Raw genomic sequence first — 21,479 nt, forward strand, 5'->3', positions numbered from 1 at the left:
GCGCACATACATCTAATCATTAACAGCTGTTGTGGGAAATAAGACACTCGACACAATGTAGATGTTAAATATATTGATGAAAATGCGACTAAAATTAACCTATTACATCAGCTAAAATGTTGATAAGCATTTTGATGCCAAAACTGGTCTTAAATTATTTTGTGTTTTTATTGAAATGTTTTGAAAATGGTGCTAAGATTTAAGTACAAGCAGTGTGTGTGAATAATTCACATTTCCCCCCTTGACCAATCACACCAAATTTGCAATGCAGACAGTAATTTGAATTTCTTCTAAAGTCCCCATAATATACGTAAAAGCAATGTTTTTAAAGATCTTTTGAAAAAATATTTCCAAAACTTGTCCTATTTTTTATGCACAGCCTTGGATGGTCCTAAAGATTTGACTGCCAGTGAAATCCAATCAGAATCTGCTCTTATAACCTGGAGACCACCAAGGTCCCTCATCACTGGGTTCTTGCTTATCTATGAGACTGTCGATGGAACTGTCAAGGTAACTGCATCCTTATTTAAAACATGGTGTCACATAAATTAAAATGTATTGAGTCATTTTCCCTAAAAAATATTGAATAATGAATCAGTTATTATACTTTGTACTTTAGATCAGAGTGTTTCAGGTAGTGTACAAAGTAAAAGGGAAATGATTAATATTTAAATTGCTGAAACAAATAATACCAACTGAGAAGATGAATCAATTTTTTTACTTCGTGATGAGAATCTGCTGTTTTTATTTCCTTAAGTACACAGCTTGAGTCCTAAAATATTCCTCAGTCCTATGAATTTTTTAAAACAACATTTATGACCTTATGCTACACATGTAGTCAGTCCCACTTTTTTTTCTGAATGTCTAATATTGGATGTAAAAGCGGTAACTATTCCAGTTTAATATTGGGTTGCTAAAACAATTAGAATATTTAGAGACAATAACAAACTACACTTCCTAGATACAATGTTTAACTAAGACAAGCCAAAAATAGAACAGACCTATTGGTAGGGAAGCCATTCAGTTAATAAACAGCCCAAAGTGTGTTTAGATCTTGACATAGACTTGTGCTAATATGGGCCCGTATTCAATTTGAGCCGAGCCGCGATACTTTTTCGTGGCCCGGACTTTTCGCCTACTTCGCCTGTTTTGCAGGCAGAGAAGTATCGCACGCGTGCCCGCATATCCCCGTATTCAGTTTGAAAGTACACGAAAACGGGACCCGGCGAAACTTGAAAAGGCGAAAAGTACTGTCAGAAATGGGGAAACCAGCCTGACACTCGCAAAAGATGCTCTGACATGGGGGTTCACTATGGTACCCCCTGATTTGGCTTGCTGAAGGTATTTGGTGTTTTTAAACGGGCTCAATAGCTGCTAAATAGTGTTTTTCTATACGTGATGCAGAATAGTGTTCAGGAGTATTTTTTCCAGAAAATAACTATTCCCAGCAAATTTGGGGGTCAGCATATTTAAAAGTTGCTAAAGTGAAATTGTAAAAAAGTGAAAAATCTACCTGCCGCAAGCACCTGCAATCAAAAAAACACTTGGGGCATACTTGGGGACCCCCCAGAGTCAAGTTCACTAGTTTTTACATTTTTACCCCAACTTTTTTTTTTTTTTGCCCCATTTTTCAAAGTGATTTCTTGGGGTGTCCTTAAGTGTTTTTTTTTTAATTTTGACACAGTTTGCCTTTGGGGGACTGTCTGAAGGCTGTACGGGGGTTCCCGCAACGTTGTACCCCAAAACCCCAATTCTGCACTTTTTTCCGCCTGCTATTCATAGGCGAAACTTTTTTGCCTAGTACATTGCATTGACTTTCCGCCTAGGCGGAAAGTCTTTCAAATTGAATACGGGGTAGAAGCAAAACAGGTGAAAATTACGTCATCGGCAAAAAAGTATCGTGGATCCGGACTTTTCGCCTCAAATTGAATACGGGCCTTAGTCTCGGGATGACATTACTCAAAAGTATATTCCCTTTATGGAATGTGTTTAATTGCATTTATGTTGCATATTTGTGAATTATGTGAGAGGTCATGTTTGATATTTGGTTCCCAAAGCAAAATGTGCAAATTGAGTTCAAATGTGAGTTCTATTATAGAAAAAAATAAATACTATTTGCAGGAAAAGTATTATTTTTAAAGTTAGGCAGCTGCAATTCTCCCTCTTCATCATCACCACTTTATACAGTACAACTTTGAATTTAGTTTCTGACAATAAGTTGTTTAAAGACAAGTAACTTTCTATGGTTATTTTAACAAAACCTGCAGACACAGATTGTTTTGTATGTAATTGATGAATGTTTGCTCCATTTAATTTTTTTTAATTCTAAATCATTTGAATGAGGATGCATCAGCACCACTGCAGTACCACTGATACTGGCATTGCTTCTTTTCGTGTACAATATACAGTACTTGTTTTTTGATGGCTGTACATATTGATTAGTGGTACATTTTATCCTTATCTGACCAGTCGTAATGATGTGACAAGAGTGCTCATCCTTATTATTCCTCTGAGGATGACTATTACCTCATCAAAATATTACTGAAGATATGTCCTTCTGGCCCACTGCAAAGAAACTGATGCACTTACCAAGGTGACCTCCACTAGGATCAGTGGAAGATCATCATTGGTTGCCTACTAAGGGCCAGTACTATAGGACCTTGTGCATTTGATGCCTCAGTCTAGTGCTGCCTAATAAGGGTCAAATGCTGTAGGGCCTAGTGCCCTTTGTACCAAGGCCTAGTGACACCTAAAGAGTGCCAATACTACAGGGCCTATTGCCTTTTGCACCACAGCCTAGTGCTGCCTAAGATGAGGCATTTCCAATACCTATACGGCCTAATGTCCTCTCATTCACCACAGCCTAGTGCCGCCTAATTCGGGCTTACACATGCCTGTAGGGCATAGTGCCATTTATGTTTCCTGGGCCTAGCACCCTCCTATACTGCTTAGGCCTATTGCCCCACTACTGCTCACAGGCATAGTGCCTGACTTTGCCTCACAGACCTTGTGCCCGAACCCTGGTGGTCCAGTAGGATAGAGGACAATGGACTTACCACTCTAGACATTTTTGGCTGAGCCTGGCTAAGCCCCACCCACTGCTGGGCCTTCCCTGGGGATGGGGCCATTCCCACAACCTTCAAGCTTCCTGTGATTTTGACCTAGGGGGGGCCAATCCCCACCACCTCATGGCTTCTGATGTCTTCACCGACCCCACTTCCAGTAGGAGTCGGCTTTTTAACCTTAATCCTGCTATCAGCGGCTTGCTTTAGCTCTTTTGTAGTGGCTGCCACTAGCTCAGGGCTTCTGTAGTCTTCTAGGTCACTTCTGGGTCCTTTTTCTTCTTGCTTCAGGAGCTCTTCTCTGTTTCTGCTGCCCCGTTGCCCTGCAGCACATGATATAAGCCAGCGCTAGGGGTCATGGTGAAGATGCAGCTCACCGTGATTGGCTTGATATGGCATGCTGTCATTTGCTTGCTGTGGCCATCCTGGTTCGCCTGCCAGTCTGAGAGCAAGGATTGGCTCATTCCCAACAGCAAATTTGAACTGGCGCACAGTGATTGACGGGGCCTGAATCCCTGTGGATGCCGGCCCGCTCTTTTGTACAACCCATGCCAAGTCCCACCACATCGGCAGCCTTGATCCTTATGGATCCTGGCCCTTTGTCCTGCTCCTGGGTGACCCCATGACATGGTGGCTAGACATGGGCTGCATCCAAAGGGATCCTAGTCTGCTGCTTGGCCTGTGAGCTATGCCAGGTCCCGCAATGGTGGCAGCCTGGATCTCTCGGATCCAGGGCTGCCATTCAACTTGGGGCCTGGAGCCACTACAATATTATTCCCAAAGCCTGCAATGGTGTGACTAAATATGTAAAGATCTAGGTCATGAATTGACAAAACGGTTGTTTGAGACTAAAAACTGTCATATCTGAACTGTCAATATCATCTGAACTGCCAATATATATTTGATTCACTTTCTAAGATGGGAGGGGATACTTTATTTTCTTCATTCAAGTCATAACTCTCTGTCTAGTAAATTACAGCAAACTTAATATAAAATAAGATCTACGATTAGAGGTAATGAATATACAGCCTAGTGGTAATGGAATTTTTTTTGCAGAAGTCAATGAATTTTAAAAATATGCAAGTTGATATAGCAAACAATGATTTGTCTGAGTAGTTTAACACCTATGTGAGTAATGACTAAAAACAATGGTTACCATAGTTATAAAAGTACTGAATGAAATAATAGTAGGAGGGAAAGCTATAGGCAATTCAAGCAATAGGAAATAACAATCTCAGTATAAGGCTAACAAAAGAATAATAATAATAATAATAATAATAACAGAAAATATACCAGATGTGCAGCGTACCAAAGTGAAGATTAGCTTTGTAATGGGTCATGATACTGATAAGTCCATATCAGTCAATGGGACACAATTACACAACATAGCAAATGCAAATGAGGCAGTAAGACATTCATGGAAATATTTATCTAACCTTCTAAAGAGGACAGGTGGAGGTGTTGGCCTTAGCAACCAATTAGATCCTAACTATCATTTTATAGAATATATAAATATACTAGATAATACTATATACTACACTATACTATACTCTGATTTGTTGACATGGTCAGCACCTCCACTTTAGAATGTTTGATAAATCTCCCATTAAAATATTTGTCATTTGTTTGTTCCTTGATGATGGCTTCATTCTATTCAGCATGATTATACTGATTAACTGGGGAGCGTAAATTAAATTCACCCATTTATATTTAGGAGTAGATTTTTTTTTTTAAATGCCCCAGTGTTCCCTGTATGATTTTGATTCAATTTGAAAATCCTTTGTAATATTGGTATGTTAATAATAACCATGTTTCACACAATGTCAAGCTTTTATCATAATAATGGGGACATTTACATCTGTTAGTGAATGCATTTTTTATGTGGAAACATCTTTTTATAAGCTATTTTAAAGTTCCTTTATTTTATTTAAGATTGCAGCCACACTACTAGTGAATATGATGCCTTATAAATATTATTAAAATATATATTATTAAGAAAAACATCATGTGTATGCACTATATTCTTAAAGTACTATAATGATTCAGCTATTTTAGAACCTTAATTTGGAACATTGAAACTTAAGTCCAAAGGTTACAGAACATTTTAATTATGCAATAATTATTCTTGTATTTTGAGTCAGAGATTAGTTAATTTGTCACTCTCTGGCAGAGTTAAATCCTCTGCTTCTTGCCCTTTTATTTGATCATCAGAAATCAAGTACTTTTCAAAGATTGTGTTTTAAACAAAATAGTTTTCCATTTACAGCCTGCTGTTACCACCACAATCTTTTGAAAAGTACTATGTACTAATGCTGCAAGCAGTTGTTTAGTAGTAAAGGTTTGTTGTTGTTAAGTAGGTTTACTCATCTAAACTTGGATGTGACTCCCCATCCTCTTTAATCCTGGGTAGGATAATATCATTGATGTATCTTTAATGGGTCCTCCCATATAATTATACTGCAGTTATGTTTCCGGAGTCCCGTGTTGGCCGGCACTGCAGACAGAAATCACTGGCGCAGTGCCCATTTTCCAGGAGATTTGTGCATACGCACTAGAGAAGTCTCCGAGAACTTAGCGCTGGCGCCATGTTCCTGGAGACCTGCACATGCGCAGTAGACTCTAACACACAGTCAGAGTCTACTGTGCTGCCGGAGAGGAGGGGGGTCCGCACAGAGGCTGCACACAGGCCCCTTTCTATCTTAAACCACTCCTAGATAATATAGATATATAATCTACAGCTACATGTGTGTCTAACTTCTAAATAATACAAAACTTTTTTTACATTGAAATAATTATACTGTAGGTCTTTATAGGGGATGTAGTTATGAGACCGGCAGCCCGATGCCGCCAGTCTCCATACAGACAGCTGAATCATGACAAGGGACTTAAGATAGGCATCGAAATACAGTACCAACGTCTATCTTAATCCCGACACCGGAACGCGGAAGGATGCCAGCCTGAACAAGGTGAGTCCGGCGTGCCAATAGTGTTAGCCGCAGGGGGGGGTTAGGTTTAGGGATTGTAGCGGGGTTAGGGTTAGGTTTTTGGGGGGAGGTTAGGGTTAGGCACCTCTAGGGGTGGAGGGTTAGGGTTATGCACCACTGGGAGGGGTTAGGGTTAGGCACTAAGGGGGGAGGGTTAGGTTTAGGAAAAAAGGGGGGAGGGTTAGGTTTAGGCACTAACGGGGAGGGTTAGGGCTAGGTTACAAAAAGTGAGGGTTAGGGGGCAAAGGGGAGACATGATTTGGATGTACAGATGTGTCCTTTCGCACAATGTGTGGCACGATTTTGCCGCACGGGCAGCAAAGATCCAAGAGGACATATCTATAATGCAAAATGCTTTGTTCATTTATTGCTATGACTTCTCCGTAACACATTCAGCTAAAGTACTTTATAAAGATCTGCACAATGCAGAATTACACATCTCCTTAGAGAATAACTGTGTTTGCTTATGGCACAATTTCTCCCAGCCTACAATGTACATACAGTTGACCAATCTAAAGAAGATTGTATAAAAGTTGTCTGTAGCATCCAATCAGCTTCTAGCTGTTATTTTATAAAATGTACTTGATAAATGATAACTAGAGATGTGCACCGACCCCCGTGTTTTGGTTTTGGATACAGATTCATCTTCGTGTTTTGGTTTTGGTTTTGCAAAACTACCCTCACTTGTTTTGGTTTGGATCTGTATTTAAAAAAATAATAAATAAACAACTAAATAGACGTAATTTTGACTTGTTAGCATGTAATCTAAAACCCGAGTTCGGAACCGCAGGGAGATCCGAACCAGGACTCAGCTCCGGCCTGCAGTGAATCCGAACTCAGACTCTGTTTGACTCGGAACCGCTAAATTTGGTTGTTGTCGGTTCTCTGAGAATCGGGCCTGCACATCTCTAATGATAGCTAGAAGCCGAATGATTGCTATAGGAACACCTCCACTTGTCCTCTTTAGACGGAATGATACGTCTCCCCTATATACAATTGGATGATTTACTAATTATTTAGCAAATATTCAGCTTACCTTAATCCATCTTAAGCACCTTGGAATTCCTCTCAACAAATGGTTCTAGAGATAACCATCAGGGATAGCATAAGATATCAATTTGGAATAACTGTTACACCATCTGTATGCAAAGTAATTACAGAAAAAGACACAGGCAGGAAAAGATTTATGACTTACTAATGATTTCCATACAGACCACTGGTAGCTCCTCTACATATTTTACCAAGTATCACAAATCTTTTATTATAAACAGAATGAACAGCATGATTTTTTAATTTCTGTCTCATTAGTGTCATATGGTAAACACATGCAACAATTAAACTAGTTACGCTAACTGTACTGGGCTTAAACATTTTTAAAAACTATTCTTGACATTCCTCCAAAATAAAGAAACATTTCCAGAGCCTAACGAGTAAATGATGACAAGTAAAAATAAGAAAATTACTTATAGAGATGGCCAAATTAGTTCTGCTTATTTTCTAATAATAATGAACTTCAGAGAGTCAAATCCAAATCATTCAAAATCTGGCAAATAAATAATGCCTTTTACCAGGACTCGTGGAGACATCTGCCGGGCCCAGGTGATACGGGCAGCGTTGTCAAATCCAAGAGGTGTGGCCATGCCCCCCTCCAAAAAAATGTAAAATTCTATGGAGGACATTTGTCCCCATTAGCAGCTGGGCCTAGCCCCCGCTGGGCTCCTCCAACGGGTCCGAGTTCTCAGTACTCTCGCCTCCCCTTTCGGTGCCCCTGCCTGTGACTGTTAGTAACCCAAATGATTGTATACTTGGATATGCAGTGTATTTGGTAGATAACTAAACAATCAATTCTACTGCATTGTGAAGATTGATCTTTTCCATTTCCTATATTACACATTTTACACCCTGACTATTACCTTTCTCAACTGCTATACTTTTAAAGATGTAGATGTACTTTCATTTTCCAGCACAGTGCATGGATTTGCAAGAAAAAAATTGCAGTCTTTCCATAGTATTCTTCTTATTCTGCTTCTTCTTCTTCCTATTCTCTTCCGCCTCATCCTCTTCCTCTTCTTCTTCTTCCCTGCCACATTGGATCTTACAGTCTTAAGCACCAAATAAATGCAATGGTCCACAATTTTCAGGAGCCGAAGCTTTTAAATCTACTATCTCCCTGAACTCGCCCGGCTCCTGCCAATCGTACACAAACACACACACACACACCAGGGTACATTTCAATAAGTTGCTAATTAACCTACCAGAAAGTGTTTGGAGTGTAGCTGGAAGCCCAGAGTAACCTGTGGAACCCATGCAAACATGATGAGAACATGCAAACCCCACACAGATAGGACCCCGGTCATCTTAAATTGAGTGAGGACATTTCTTAATAAATACGGATTGTACTTTGTTTTGAGGACCGACACAAACAAGATTATGGGAAGAATTCAATTAGCCATGGTACCCACCCCACATGGGGAAATGCTACTCAATCAATTAGCATTATTCTCACGTTGTTTTGACGGGTGAGATTTTTAAAATTAGATACATTGGTGGAGAGTTCGAGTTCCTAGGTGTATGTCTTGCCTTGTGGAAGCCTTTTCTATTTAGTAGAAATGTCTGGACAAAGCAAAGTTTAAAAAATTTAATTTTCACTTTTTTAGAATTTGAGGGATTACATAAATCTGTAGTTGATAACAATCAGATGAGATTTGTTGTTTGAAAAATGTTGGGAAATCCATATTCTAAAGACCACAATTTATGCCTTGTATATTTCAAGTTCTGTCTTGAAGCTTTGGTAGTAAATTGTTTAATGTCCAGTGGTGTAACCAGGGGGCGAGTCGGCCAGGGCTTGTGCCCTGGGTGCCGTCGGACTGGTGGCATGGGAGTTTACCGCCGTCCGCGGTCCTGGTTCGTTAAAGTCAGTGTAGTGGGGACCGCAGAGAGTGCTGTCCGCACTGTAGAGAAACAAACACATCGCCACCAGTGCTGGGTGGTACACTCGTACTGCCCGGCGGCTGTGTTTTTTAAGCAGCCAATGAGAGTCAGACAGACTATTGTATAAGGGGCACTACTGGGGGCACTGTATAACGGGTACTACTGGGGGCACTGTATAAGAGGCACTACTGGGGGGCACTGCATAGGTGGGACAACTACTGAGGGCACTGTATAAGGGGCACTACTGGGGGGCACTGTATAATGGGTGCTATTGGGGCACTATATAAGGGTGCACTACTGGAGTCACTGTAAAAGGGGCACTACTGGGGGCATTGTATAAGAGGCACTGCATAAGGGGGACCACTACTGGTGGCAATTTATAAAGGGCACTGCATAGGGGGGACCACTACTGAGGGCACTGTATAAGGGACACTACTGGGGGCACTGAATAAGGGTGCACTACTGGGGGCACTGTATAAGAGGCACTATTGGGACACTACTACATGGGGCACTGCTACTGGGGACATTGCATAAGAAACACTACTGCAGTGGGCACTGCAAGAGGGGCACTACAACTGGGGGCATTAACGTGCATATGGAATGGAAAGGAATGTTTCCAGAGTGACGAGAAACGATGGTGTGTCATGTTGATACACCCCCATTTTTTCAGTGACCATGTCCCTTGTGGCAAGTGGCCACGCTCACGTTTTCAACGCACGCACCTTAGATGAGTGCACATGGGGGGGGTGTTCATTTTCATCTTGCCCTGGGCTCCAAATACCCTAGTTACGCCACTGGTTATGTCCTGTTGTCATCATATTTGAGTAAGATTCTCAAACTACTGTAGGATTAGTATTTTGCTACTTATACTAAAATTTAGGTATAAATAACTATACAAACATTCCGATACGTGTTGGAATTGTTCCCCTTCCTGTCTCTCTTTCATCAGGAATGCATGAATTTGATATGTACAGTATGGTATCAGTGTCGGTATCACTGTCTATGGAAACGATAACAAAGCAAATATAATGAGAATAATTCTATGTGTTTTCCTTTTCTAACAGGAGGTAGTTTTATTACCTGATGCCACCTCTTACAGATTGCTAGACCTCAGCCCCTCTTCCCAGTATACTGTAAGACTGCAGGCGATAAATGGAAACACCAAGAGCAAATTCATCCAAACTATATTTACTACAAGTAAGCACATAGATAATTAATTTTATTATTATATGAAATTACTTTGTTTAAATGCATGTATACATACAAAATAAACAAAAGCTTAAACAAATAAATAAAAACAGTGCTTGCGGCAGGGTAAGGAAACCACAAGCGCTGCGTTAGCTTCCGATGGTGCTCGATGTACCAATGTTTTAATACACTTCCTGGAGATGACGTGCGCAAGTGGGAGTCTCTCCATACGCTAATGGGTGTCTGCATACACAGAGCGGATGTGCTTATGCCTTGGCGAGCGATCACTTCCCATATCGTCACTTTGAAAAATTAGCATACTCTGGATGCGAGCAATCGCATCTTGCGAGCGGGTCTGAATCAGGCCCATAGTTCTATAGAAACTTACATAAGGCTTTATATGTCTGTTTGTGCAATTCAATGAAACATAGAAGTAGATGACTGATTTTATGGGAAATGAGCATGTGTTCCTCCCTGCTCATGAATCATCTTCGCTGCATGTAGGTTTGTATCAGCAAGTAATTTGGTGCGTTTTAAAATTCAGATGATTTTTAATAAGTAACCCATAAAAGAAGCTGCCTGATAATATTTAGTTGTTGCCAAAAGCAAACAATCAGATCTAACTATTATTTAATAAAATGTACTAGACAAATGATAGCTATAATCGGATTGGTTGCTATGGCCACACCTCCACTTGTCCTCTTTTGAAGGTTTGACACTACCTTCTCCTCTTAAAACTTCAACAAAGATTTCATATTTTATTTGGGTGGGGCCTAGTGACGTGGAGAGCCCGCCCCTCCCCCTAAAGCTGTCAGTTGCATCTCCTCTCCAGGCTTCTCCCGGATAGGAATTATGTAAAGTAGGCAGGTATGTTTTGCAGAATCACCTATTTTATTTAGTACCCAATATATTATATTTCAAACACTGTATTTTATAAATCACTGCATAAGAAAGTCCTTGATGAAAAACTGGGAACGTGAGCTATCCCCAGTAGATAAGACTGAAACTTGAGAAATTGTGACATCTGGAAATTCATGTGACTGTGGGGGCAGTGTATATGAGCTGTAACGATTATAATGCAGTGGCTACATAAACTGTAAACTGATTACATAAACTGATTATGGGCAGGATGCATCAATGCATACTTTGCGGTCAAACCTCAAAAAATTAAGTTTTTGGAGGTTTGGCCACTTACTGTATATTCACCAAGCTCCGGAATGTGTATTGGATGCGGTGGGCAACACCATTACCTAAAAGAAGCCTATGGGCTTCTATCCACACTTCCCACTGAGAGGGATCCAATCGGTTTCCTTCCAGCACCCCCACGGTGCGTGCGTCACTCGACGCATACACAGAAGGACTCCCGGGTTCTAAACCCGGAAATCTTCTATCGCAAAGGACAGCTCATACTGGGAAAGCTGTCCTTCATGATTATCTTCTGCCCTATATCTTAAAAAACAATGCAGCCAGGTACGGTGCTTATCTAAAATTGACTATTATGGGTTTATAATGATAAATATAGTCTCAAAAAATTATTAAAAACCTCAATCTTAAGTTATTCTTTTAAGATATGTTAGCTCCAGTGGCGAAGTTTACCCCAGTGAAGTTAACCAGTGTGTCTGTACAGTGGGTGTCTTCCCTGGCAGTGGCTTCCCATTGAAAGTATTACCTGTTAATCAAATGCAACACAGGCAGTCCCGGGGGGGTGGGGTGGGGGGGGGGGTTCTCTTTGGGACTACCAGTCAGGTTAGCAGAGAGAGCACAGCCAACAGGAAGCCACTCCGTGCCTTTCCGTCAGTCTTACCTGACTTCTAAGATTGCAGCCGATGCAGTCCCTAGAAGCGAGTGTTGGTGCACATGTGTCAGACGCTGTTCCTGCCAGATCCATTGTGCAAGCGCAATGCTCCTGGTAGGCGCCACAAGTGTAATAGTCCAAACTTCCCTCCGATCAGACTGCAGACATCCTCCCTCACTGAACATGGTAGTAGCTGTCAAAACTCTACAAGTCCATGTCCATGGCTGTTTTCTGGTAAATTCATTGGCTAAGTGGGGGATTGACAAAGCGAATGTCTGGCTACTTTGCTCAAATTTTGCTCTTCATATTGTATCTCCTATTTTTGTTATTTAGCAAATGTACATAAACAATGCTGAACCACAGGGAAATGGGTCACATTTTAAATGTGAAATTACTAGGTAGGTCCCATCAGTCATGGACACTGAAGCAGAAGTCATTTTCAGAGGCACATGAACAATAGAGCAATGCCAGTGAATCACAGAGATAGACACTGGGCAATTACAAATGGGAATTTCATAAGATATGAATGTAAGTAAGCAGTTTAATCAAACAAAGGGAAAAGCCAGCAGAATACTTGGTTATATAGAAAGAGTAAACGGGATGAAGGTTGACACCAACATTTTATAAAGTTGACTGTCATAATGTCAACATGGTAAAATTGTTGACAACCAAAAGGTTGACATGAACATAAGGTCGACAGAGTCATAAAGTCAACAGGGTCAAAATGTTGACACTTTGATAAAATAAACAGTAGACAGGGTCAAATGCTGACAGTCAAAATATAGACACAGTGAAAATACAGACAAATCATAAGGTCGACAATGTAGGTACAGTTAAAATGTTGACAGTCATAATGTCGACATAACTGTAATAATACTAATGATGACAGGGGCGTATTAAGAGAGGAAGGGACCCGTGTTCATTTACCGTCCAGGGCCCCCTCCTCTGTCCCCGGCTGCCATCAGCGAACTGATAGCAGCAGTCGACTTCGGGCACTAAAGTGTCTACTGCGCATGGCGCGGCAGAAATTTTCCCGGTGATTGCGCAAAACGCTTGGAAAATGGCCGCGGCCGTGGATGGAGGGTGTGCAGTGCGGGCTCTTCTGGACCCAGGAGCCCGTGTGCACTGCACAGCCTGCACCCATTATAAATACGCCCCTGAGTGGTTACCAGTAAACCGTGAGCCTGTCTTGTCAGAGTGATTGCAGTTAGCAACTCATTACCCTTCATATGCTAATTGCACTGAAGCTGTTGTAATTGCAATCAGAATGACTGTAGTAATTCTATGATTCCAACAGCTAGTGTCCCACTGAGAGCTGCTGTGGATTCACACAGGACAGCTTGCCTTGCCACAGATTTGCTGTTAGGACCTGCTGAAACTGTTGCAGGGCATGCTGGCATGTGTAATTCAACAGCAACATACATTAATACTGTAGTAACGCTAAATAAATGACATGAATGGTAGCGCTAATCCAGGGCTTAAAGTGGTCCTGGAGAGGTGGTGGAACTCATCTATCCCACCGCCTATTCCCCACCTTCCCGCCACACTAGTCTGACAGCACAAAACAAGTGTGACAACTGTTCTTTACACACACACACTAAAGTGAATGGCTGGGGGCTGTCTAGGGGGCTATGACAGTGTGAAATACATTTTAGATGCTTTTTATTAGCGCTTGTGCCATCAGCTGAGACTACAATGTTAGATCACTTAAAAAGAAAAAAATAATTTCTATATCATCAGTCCGCAGCCAAAGTATGCAAATCCCGCGATCGCTAGCAGCTCATTAGCATGCCCACTATGCTTTGCCATGCGATCACGGTATGAAAATAGATGCCCACCAGCCTGACACAAGACAACCACTTTCCCTTAGTAACATACGTCATCTCCAGGAAGTGTATTAAACAATCGGTAACATCGTCCGACATTGGACCCATATGCACCACTTGTGGCTGTCCATACCCTACCACAAGCACTGCGAGTGCTGCTGTGTGTATTTCAATTGTGGATTTCAGCCATGTGACGTGTATGCTGACAATGCATCTGAATTATGCACGCCCCTGAAATGGTGTCAAAACGCACAGACACGCCTGCGTTCGCACCACCACACCCCGTTACCATCGACAACCCCCTATCACCACCCACAAATGGCACGTCCTGTCACTCATGCTTGCGGAGCGTCTGTGTACTGGGTGCGATCGCTTCCCGATTGCAGTGACTGATTCGCGCACGAACACTGTGTCATGTACGCATGTGCAGATTGTAAACATCGGCAGGCTGTGTGCAAAAGTAGCCTTGTGACCGGGGTCTGAATCAGGTCCTCAGTTCCACCCCGTTCCTGCCCACTGTAACCCTGCACTAATCCCCTGCTTAGTTGCGCTAAATAAATGACAAGCAAAGAGTGTACACTTGCATACAGTATGTGCAGTGACCTATATTGTCGTTGTCAACATTTTGACTGTCTATATTTGGATATGGTCAAATTGTTGACATGCCTATATTTTGAATGCAGGGTAAGTAAACCACTGTGGGCCTGATTAAGCAAGGATTGCAACTGCGATTCTGCACGCAGTCGGCCGATTGTTGCATTCTGCGCATGTGTATGCATCGCAGTGCGCATGCGCAAAGCTGTCACTGACTATGCAGACCCATCACAGAGTGATTGACAGGAAGTGCCATTTGTGGGAGGTGATGGGGTGTGGTAGGCAAAACGCAGGCGTGCCAGGGCGTTTGAACACCATCGCAGGGGCGTGCATAAATTAGGCACTGCGATGCCACATGCAGCACGAGTACTCAGTGCGTGCGATGATGTTAGCAATTCCCAAGTAAGTTCTTACCTTGTGCAAATGTGCGTGAGGCTCCGATTGTACTCAATGTTACCGATGGTTTTGTAGTCTTGCTAAACATTACGGATGTGTGTAAGATAAGGTGGGCGTCCCTATGTAGTGCTGCGATGGCATAGCAATCGCAATGGATTAGCATATCATCACAGTCAGACTGCGTGCGTAACCGCAGCCGTGATTGCAGTTGCGATCCGTAGTGAATCAGGCCCTGTGTGTGCAGTTAACTATATTATACTGCCACCCTCTAGCTGCACTACTAACTTGATATTATTATATGGCTATAAATGCCATTCTTTGTATTTAAACACATGTCCATCAGTAATAGTATTTTACATTAAAAAGGACGGCCAGAATTATCACAATCCACAATAACAAATAACAACACGCATCGTAGGCAGATACAAACACAACATATCACAACTGGGGTATCCACTCGACTTTCTAATTTGACTATCCACCCGGGTCGGGTGATGACACTTCTGTCAGGGTGGTACAGCGGACTAACCATTTAACAGTGAGCTCACCAAACAGGTGACCTGCCTTTCTTTCCAGCTGCAAAATAGCCAACAACAAACCACAAAAAACTGAATGGAGGGAGAGTGGGAAGACTGGAGCAAAAAGGGTTTGGCCCAGAGCCCAAGCCTTTAAATAAAGTACTTTAAAACACAGCAGACATGCCAGCCCCCATCCTAGAGGTTTAGGGTACCTCATTCTTATGATAATCATTTGGTTTCTTTTCATAGACAACTTCGGTAGCAATAAAAATATGAGGATAAACTGTTACTCTGCTATTGTAGCATACCAAATCGCGTGTGCTGTGTATAGTAGGTACTGTATAGTATTTGTAAATGTGTGAGCTGTATATAGTAAGTACTGTATAGTATTTGTAGACGATGTATAAACGGGTTGGGTACAGGATCCTGGCGGTTAAGATGCTGGGAGTCAGAATACCGACACCGGCATCCCGACAGCCAAAATGCCTAACCCTCCCCCTAACCCTAATACTTACCATCGGGATGTCAGTGGTTGGGATTCCGGCGCTGAGATTCTGACCGATAGCATCCCGACTGCTGAGATGCCAACTACATACCGTATAAATAAACATAGAATATGATTTGTTTTATAACGTTGAAGCTCCAATTGTCCATATTGTCTGTTTACCTCTGCATTTGGTTTTGTGCTATCAAAAAAGTGAATAGATCTAGACAGAGCAGCTATGTTAGGAACACTTTGCTTTATTTACAACAATACATTACAAGCATAATTAAATAGGACTTAGCCCTTGTAACTGTGCTGACAGAAACATATTGCATGTGATATCCTGACTTCTATCTTTTTAAATGTCAAGGCTGCATTAAAAGCTTCCCACGTATTTTGCAAGAAGAATAAACCTTTCTACCAGGGAAAATGTATGCTGCAATAACATTTGGGAATTATCAATCATTTCATTTTACAGCTCAACGCTATTATGTGGTGCTTTACAGAATGCATATATTACGTGCCATATAGCTATAAGGCTATTTGATCGCTTTGGAATATTGAGAATGTATCGTGTAAAACACTGCATACATTATTGGCTCTAGTTTTAAAAGTTTGGACTGTCTGACCTAAACCTGACCTAACGTTACCTACGTTCCTCACACACTGAATGGAAAGTCATTCATATTTGAAAAGAAACGTGCACAGTGAGGGAAGCCCTTACTGCTAAAAGCACAGGACAAAGTGCAGAAAAGCAGGGAAGGAATTCATAATGGGCTACTTACCTTGCACTGGCTGCCTTTCAAATGAACAGGATGTACTACCAAAAATGGTGGCTTAATTGTGCTCAAAGTTAAAGCAGACACATTTTTTAGTTAATCCCCAAAAGGGAACAGCCTACATTTTCAAGCCATTTTGAAATGAATAAAAAGATATTGGCACAAAATATTTTAGAGTGAGAGAGGGCGGAAATAACACAATGTTATCCAAGCAGTGTGCTTTGGCATTCTGAGAGATACTTTATTCCCTACAGTAAAATTTTATTGGCTTTATAGTGTTTGCGATTATACAGAAGCTGTAGACTCTCAATGCTTGCTGATCACAAAGCATAGGATTTTAGCTTTTTGTAACTATATATATAATATGTGGTCGGGCATTCTCTTGGAGCAAAAAACAGAGGGCCTGATTCAGAGCCGGACGCTCTGACAGAGCCACCCGCGCACGCAGGGGGGGTTTCTGAGTACCCAGAAACCCCCCCTGATGATCCAAAATTCTTTTTTTCAGAGACGGAGACAGCGCTCCGTCTCCGACCTCTGTGGCTCCCTGCACTGTGAACACTGGCCTCTGAAGAGACCGGAGGCTAAAGAAGCCTCCGATCGCTTCAGATGCCAGCGTTCCCAGTAATGCACTGTGCGGGTGACGTCATGACGTCACCCGCGCGATGTGAATAGCCTGATCCAGCCAAAGCAGCGGCGAAGCGGGAGACAGCGTGGTGGTGATGTAAGTACTGGGCAGAGGGGGGGGGCATGTATAATGGGCACTAGTTAAGGGGCCATGCATAAGGGACACTACTTAAGGGGGCCACGCATATGGGACAAAACTACTGGGGGCACAGCATTAGGGGCACTGCATAAGAGTAACAATACAGACAGATACACATAACTAAAAACGGGAGTGTATCTCACATATATATATAAACCCCCCCCCTAAAAATCATGCGTTTGCCACTGAGAGCGCTCGCTCTGAATCAGGGCCGGCCTTCTTGTTTTTCAGAGCGGCCTCCTGGACACTCATATAGCTGTGGGTGATAATGATAAGTTGCATATATTGGGGCTGATTTAAAATGTATTACTTTAATAAAGTGACCATCACGACCATCGGGCTTGCGACAAGACCCTTGTGGTAGGGTCTCGTTGCCGCAAGCCCTAGAGTGCTTTCGGCTCTACCAGAGCCGAAAGCACTCCCACTGACATCACTTGTCATGTCAGTGGTGCCGGCCCCAGACGGTAGGCGTTCCCATGGGAACGCTTCCGTCTGGGCAGCCACGCCCCCGGCCAGCCCACCAAAGGGGGCATGCTGTCACTCAACATCGACAGCACGCCCCCTTTGGTACGAGACCCGGAGCGACGGTTTGCCCATCGCTATCCAGGTCTCGCGCATGCGCACTGGGCCACCATCGGCCCGCTTGCGAGTGCATAGCACTCGCGAGCGGGTCTGAATCAGGCTCACTGTTTCTTCAGCAAATGTGGTCTTTTCTTCCTCATGGCTCCGCGCAAATGTGTTTTCAGGACGTTTGCCTAGTAGTCTCTATTAATTGTCTGTCCACACGGAACCCAGTGCTGTAAGATCATACCACGCACATCAAACAACAGCAGAAGCTCCGAAGGAATCACACAGAATTATTTGGGCGAAGGCGAATTTGTGTGGACTGTTGTTTGATTCTGGATCATAATGACGAATCCACGATTCGTCACACGTCACAATCGATGTCAGGAAATTGGGTATCCTCTCCGACATCAAACCGTGTTCTTGCACGATTCAACTTGTCATCACATCTGCATTTCTGTAAGATTTCTGGGAACCCACCTGGCTACACGCGATGCATTTTCAGTTGTCACAATATGCTGAAATAGTGCGAATGAGTTGCAAAGTGAAGCCGGAAGTTCACATAAAGTTAACCTTCTGTCATTTTGCAAAATCTCCACAGCTTTGTTGTCATCTGTATCCACGGTGGATGGTCTCCCATAATGCGCTTTGTCAGTCACGCGCTTATTACCCTCATGGAAGTATAAAAATACTGCAGCACAGCTAATCGTTTCTCCTCCGTATTCTGGCCCTAACATTTCATGTTTCATTTTCATTCTCCCACTCTCTCCCACTCTATGGAGAATGGGAGAGAGGGGGCAGAAAGCGTGGCCAGGAGACGTAGCTGAAGCACTGCATTGTGGGTAATGTCCCGGATGCCGGCTAGCCACCATGACATTACTACTTGCCGGCACAGCTGGATGCCAGGATTACCTGGCAAATTTGAATCTTCACAACAAGCGGTATGTCACAGACACTGCTTTTTGTTAAGCACAAATGAATAAAATGCAAAACACACATCTACATAGTAATTGTGTACAGTCTGACCCATCTCCTCAATGCCTGTGCAGCAGAAGCCTGAGCACGTGTCCAATGTTTCCTTCTGCACAGGAGATCGGACAGACTTTGGAGAGGAAAACCAACTGCCGGGGTAAGTATGGGAAGGGGGGGGGGGTCTGAACAGATCTGTAAGGGAGCAGGAGTTTGAGGTTCGTGATGGAATCGCAATAGAACGGCTGGGAGTAGCTGGGTTTTTCCCTTTTGATTTGTGTGACTGTATTATGATTCAATGGTTTATGTTTCTATTTTAAATTGTGAAAAATATATTTTGATTTATAATAATCCTGATACAAATAATATGGTTTCAGTTACCAAACTGTTTTTCATTTCCCCTCACTCTCTTATTGTAGCTGGACTCCTTTATCCATTCCCGAAGGATTGTTCACAAGCTCTCCTTAATGGAGAAACAGAGACAGGAATATACACAATTTATGTAAAAGGCGATAAGGCTCGACCTATGGAAGTATACTGTGACATGACTGAGGATGGCGGCGGATGGATTGTAAGTACAAAACATGGATTTTAAGTCATTCTTTACATAGAAACATCAATTTTGAAGTTTTAGTATCGCATGTGTAAAGCGCAACGGAATATGCTGCGCTATATAAGAAACTGTTAATAAATAAATAATAAATGTGTAACATTATTAATCCAGTAATTAAATACCCTGATTAATTTGCTTTACCCTGAGTGTAATTCTGGTAAAACGTAAAGATTGATGAAATAATAGAGAGCTATCATCCTACATAACTAAGATATGGGACAAAAGTTCAGATAACATAGCATAGCATGTAAGTTATTCCTGCTGCAACATCACTGAGGGGTCTATTTACTAAGCAGTGTTAGGAGACAGAGTGAAAAGTGATAAGGTGCCAGCCAATCAGCTCCCAACTGTCATTTTTCAAACACAGCCTGTGAGATGGCAGTTGGGAGCTGATTGGCTGGCACCTTATCACAGACTTATCACTCTTCACTCTGTCTCCTAACACTGCTTAGTAAATAGACCCCTGAATCTGTACAAGTCCCCCAAATCCCCTAATCTGTACAAGTCATTTTCTCATGTCTGAATTCAATGAGACAGCAAACCTGTTGCTTAGACTCAAGTTTCTGCAGTTCCCCAGTAACTGTATTATTGCAAACATAACTGACATACTATGTGTTCTAATTAGTTTTATATCAGGAACTGTGGAATATTGCTTTAGATGTAATGAAGGGCAGGAATAATTAATTAGGGCAGAGGTAAAAAATCAGGGCATGATTAAAAGTGCACTTTACCTTCTTTTTTCATTAAGTGTTTTCTCATACGTGTCATACTGTATGTACTGTAAGCTAACATGGTTGCTACAGTAGTAGAAACTTGCAGCCTCCAGAGCCTTACAACCTGCTGTAAATATCCATTGCTAGAAATCTGAAATGTGCCAAGTTAATTTGTGAATGGACCGTGTAAGAATCTCTAGCCTCATTTCCTGCTCTCCCTGCCTTGCCTGGCACAATCATTAGGTAAACCTAGTCTGTTGTACAAGTTGCCATTAATTATGGGTGCTTAAATCGCTGAATGAATGATATAATGTCACTCAAATACTGAGCACCAGCCATTGCCGTAAGGGGAGCAGGAATTCTTCCAAATTCCCTTCTTGGCCACTTTCCCCTTATTAAATGGTTTATCTAAAGTTATAGTGATTATACTATGTATATCTAATAAACAAATTAAATGAGATTGTTAATGTATCAAGTAAAAGAAACAATAACTAAATAAATGTAGAAAAGTAAAAACGAGCAAAAGTGCATGATTGAGAGTGACTTAGGGGTCTATGTACTAAGCAGTGTTAGGAGACATAGTGAAAGTGATAAGGTGCCAGCCAATCAGCTGCTAACTGCCATCTCACAGGCTGTGTTTGAAAAATGACAGGTGTGAGCTGATTGGCTGGCACCTTATCACTTTTCACTCTGTCTCCTAACACTGCTTAGTAAATAGACCCCTTACTTTCTTCTGCACTGTGTGGCTAGTGGAATATACTAAAGTGGTAATATTCAAATACAGCTTTGTCCTCATAAACTATTGCCGCAGTTGCACCAAACAGATTCAGCTAAGCGAGACATGACCTTGGTTCTGAATAGAGCACAACATAAGAAAACTCTCATCCAAAAGGGGGCTATAACGAAGTCGACCTTTGGTTATTTATCTGAAACTAGGGTCTTGTACATCCATATCTGTGCTTTACATTTAACTTCATTATTTAATAGCAAAAGTGCAGAAAACATAAAATACAATAAATATATTGTCAATTATTAAATCTGTTTTTTAAGGAAATGCAGAGTAAATGGAATATTAGCACAAATCAGAGTAATGTGAAATTCAACCTTGAGACTCATTTGAGATAGCGCTATTGTATTGTTGTCAGAAATTAGACAGCTAAGAGATAATATGCTTAAGTGGGCAATTAGAGTGTGTTACTTTTGCTACCCATCTAAAGCAAAAATCAATATTTTAAAGTCGGATAAATTCGGAAGATTTTGCATACTTAGGAATAAAACTTTATAGCTATATTGTGCTTCT

General features: G+C 41.9%; 1 protein-coding gene across 4 annotated transcripts in view; it reads left to right on the forward strand.

Annotated features, from left to right (window-relative positions):
- Nucleotides 1-21,479, forward strand: part of TNC (tenascin C) — a 127,735-nt gene that overhangs the window by 90,974 nt on the left and 15,282 nt on the right. For all 4 annotated transcript variants that reach the window (XM_088467110.1, XM_088467117.1, XM_088467121.1 and 1 more), the window contains 3 exons: nt 380-510; nt 10,042-10,174; nt 19,273-19,424. In XM_088467110.1, the coding sequence (XP_088323236.1) occupies nt 380-510; nt 10,042-10,174; nt 19,273-19,424 (416 nt within the window). The remainder of the gene's footprint in view (nt 1-379; nt 511-10,041; nt 10,175-19,272; nt 19,425-21,479) is intronic.

Source organism: Taudactylus pleione, unplaced genomic scaffold (genome assembly GCF_031769625.1).
Source record: "Taudactylus pleione unplaced genomic scaffold, aTauple2 ptg000009l, whole genome shotgun sequence".
Lineage (NCBI taxonomy): Eukaryota > Metazoa > Chordata > Amphibia > Anura > Myobatrachidae > Taudactylus > Taudactylus pleione.